The sequence below is a fragment of the Curcuma longa genome, unplaced genomic scaffold (assembly GCF_044706935.1).
Source record: "Curcuma longa cultivar G26 ecotype Majalengka, Jawa Barat unplaced genomic scaffold, ITB_CL_G26_1.1 contig_16650, whole genome shotgun sequence".
In the NCBI taxonomy this organism is placed as follows: domain Eukaryota; kingdom Viridiplantae; phylum Streptophyta; class Magnoliopsida; order Zingiberales; family Zingiberaceae; genus Curcuma; species Curcuma longa.
This window is the reverse complement of record NW_027430402.1, coordinates 7286-8751: the sequence shown is the minus strand read 5'-3', so window position 1 is coordinate 8751 and position 1466 is coordinate 7286. Positions and strand designations below refer to the sequence as shown.

Genomic DNA, 1466 nt, shown 5'->3' with positions numbered 1-1466 from the left:
GTCGGCTGCTTCAGCTGCCGGAACACCTTCATCGGGCTCGGAAAGTTCCACCTCCGCCCCGGCTTCCTCTTCGCCTCCTCTTCCGGAACGCCCCAGCCGCGCATGGAAGAACGCCCCACCGCCACCGTCCTGGATCGGAACATACCTGGCGGCGGCGGATCCTTCTTGCCCTCCCCAGCCGACCTTGAGAACGGCCAGAAGAAGGTCCATCCCCTTCCTCCGCCCCGCGCCCTCGAGGTAGGTGATGGATCGTCGCCCTCCGCCGCAACGGCCGCCACTGATCGCGACCGGACGAGAGGGACCCCGACCGATCGGGACCGCCGAAAGGCCGGCTCTCTGGCGATGAGCCGGGAGACGGTCCCCACCTGCCCCAAACCTGCGTCTTCTCCGGCGATCCATCGGCAAGATCTGGAGGATCCAGAGGAGGAGGAAGCGGAGGAGGAAGGGGAGGCGAAGCAGCCGCACGGGCGGAGGCTCGCGCAGTCAGGGCAGAGGCGCAGGAGGCGATCTCGGAGGCAAGCAGCGCAGACTCCGCCGGGAGACTGCATCGGGTGTTTCCAGCACCTCCACCCAGTCTTGTCCTCCTCCTCCTCCACCACCACCACCACCGCCTTCCCCTTCTTCTCCACCGGCTCGATCTTTATAACTTCCTCCTCAGCATTCTCATCCGCCCTCCACCACGGCAACGCCTCCACCGGAGCGGATCCCCGATCGCCTCTCATCCTCCCTCCGCTCCGCTCCGCTCCGCCACCAGATGGCCCAGATCCACTTCCCCACTCGACGGCTAAGTTTCTGGTAAGCAGTTGAACCAGTATTCATACACACAAGAGGAAGGTGGGACGCAGAAACAAAATGCCCTCGATCTTCAGACTATTCACGATTATGCCATTATGGAAACATCAGCTCAGGCGTCCGGGGCCGCGCCTGTTTCCACCGCTCCGTGTTCCCTGGCGGCGTGGGCCAACGTCGCCTGGGCGCGATGCGGCGATGGCCCACCAATCGGACGGACAAGATTGCCTGATACGATGACGAAGACGAAATGATGAGCACGCGAGCGTACGAGACGTACGCGGACGGTGTTGACGTAGCTGACCACGCCACGCACTGTTTGCCAAGTCCTCCACGCCATCTTTGCCACGTATTAAAAAAAAGGTGCGTCTAAAAGTATTTTATTTTCTTATTATTATTATTTTTTCGTGGAAGTATGATATTGAGTCACTCGTTAATTAGTTCGATCGTTTTCACAATTATAAAACAAAACTAAATACTAAACAACAAACCGCACCTTTCTCAAAGAATTTTTTTTTAACAAAATTAATAATAATAATAATAATAATAATTTTTATGCTCGTTTGAACAAATTCCTACTACGTCTTTCCAAATTCAACATCCTCTTTTAAGGTCAAAGTAATAAATCCAAAATCAATCTGAAACGGCGCTGAAGTCTAAAAAGTTCATCTTGAACC

At 55.3% G+C, this 1466-nt stretch overlaps 1 protein-coding gene across 1 annotated transcript; it reads right to left on the bottom strand.

Moving 5' to 3' along the window:
- Positions 1-6: 6 nt before the first annotated feature.
- LOC141816441 (uncharacterized) lies at positions 7-771 on the bottom strand (the record flags this gene model as incomplete). Its single annotated transcript, XM_074704226.1, has 1 exon — positions 7-771. A coding segment is annotated over exon 1 (716 nt), but the record flags the coding sequence as incomplete, so codon positions are not given.
- Positions 772-1466: the final 695 nt, after the last annotated feature.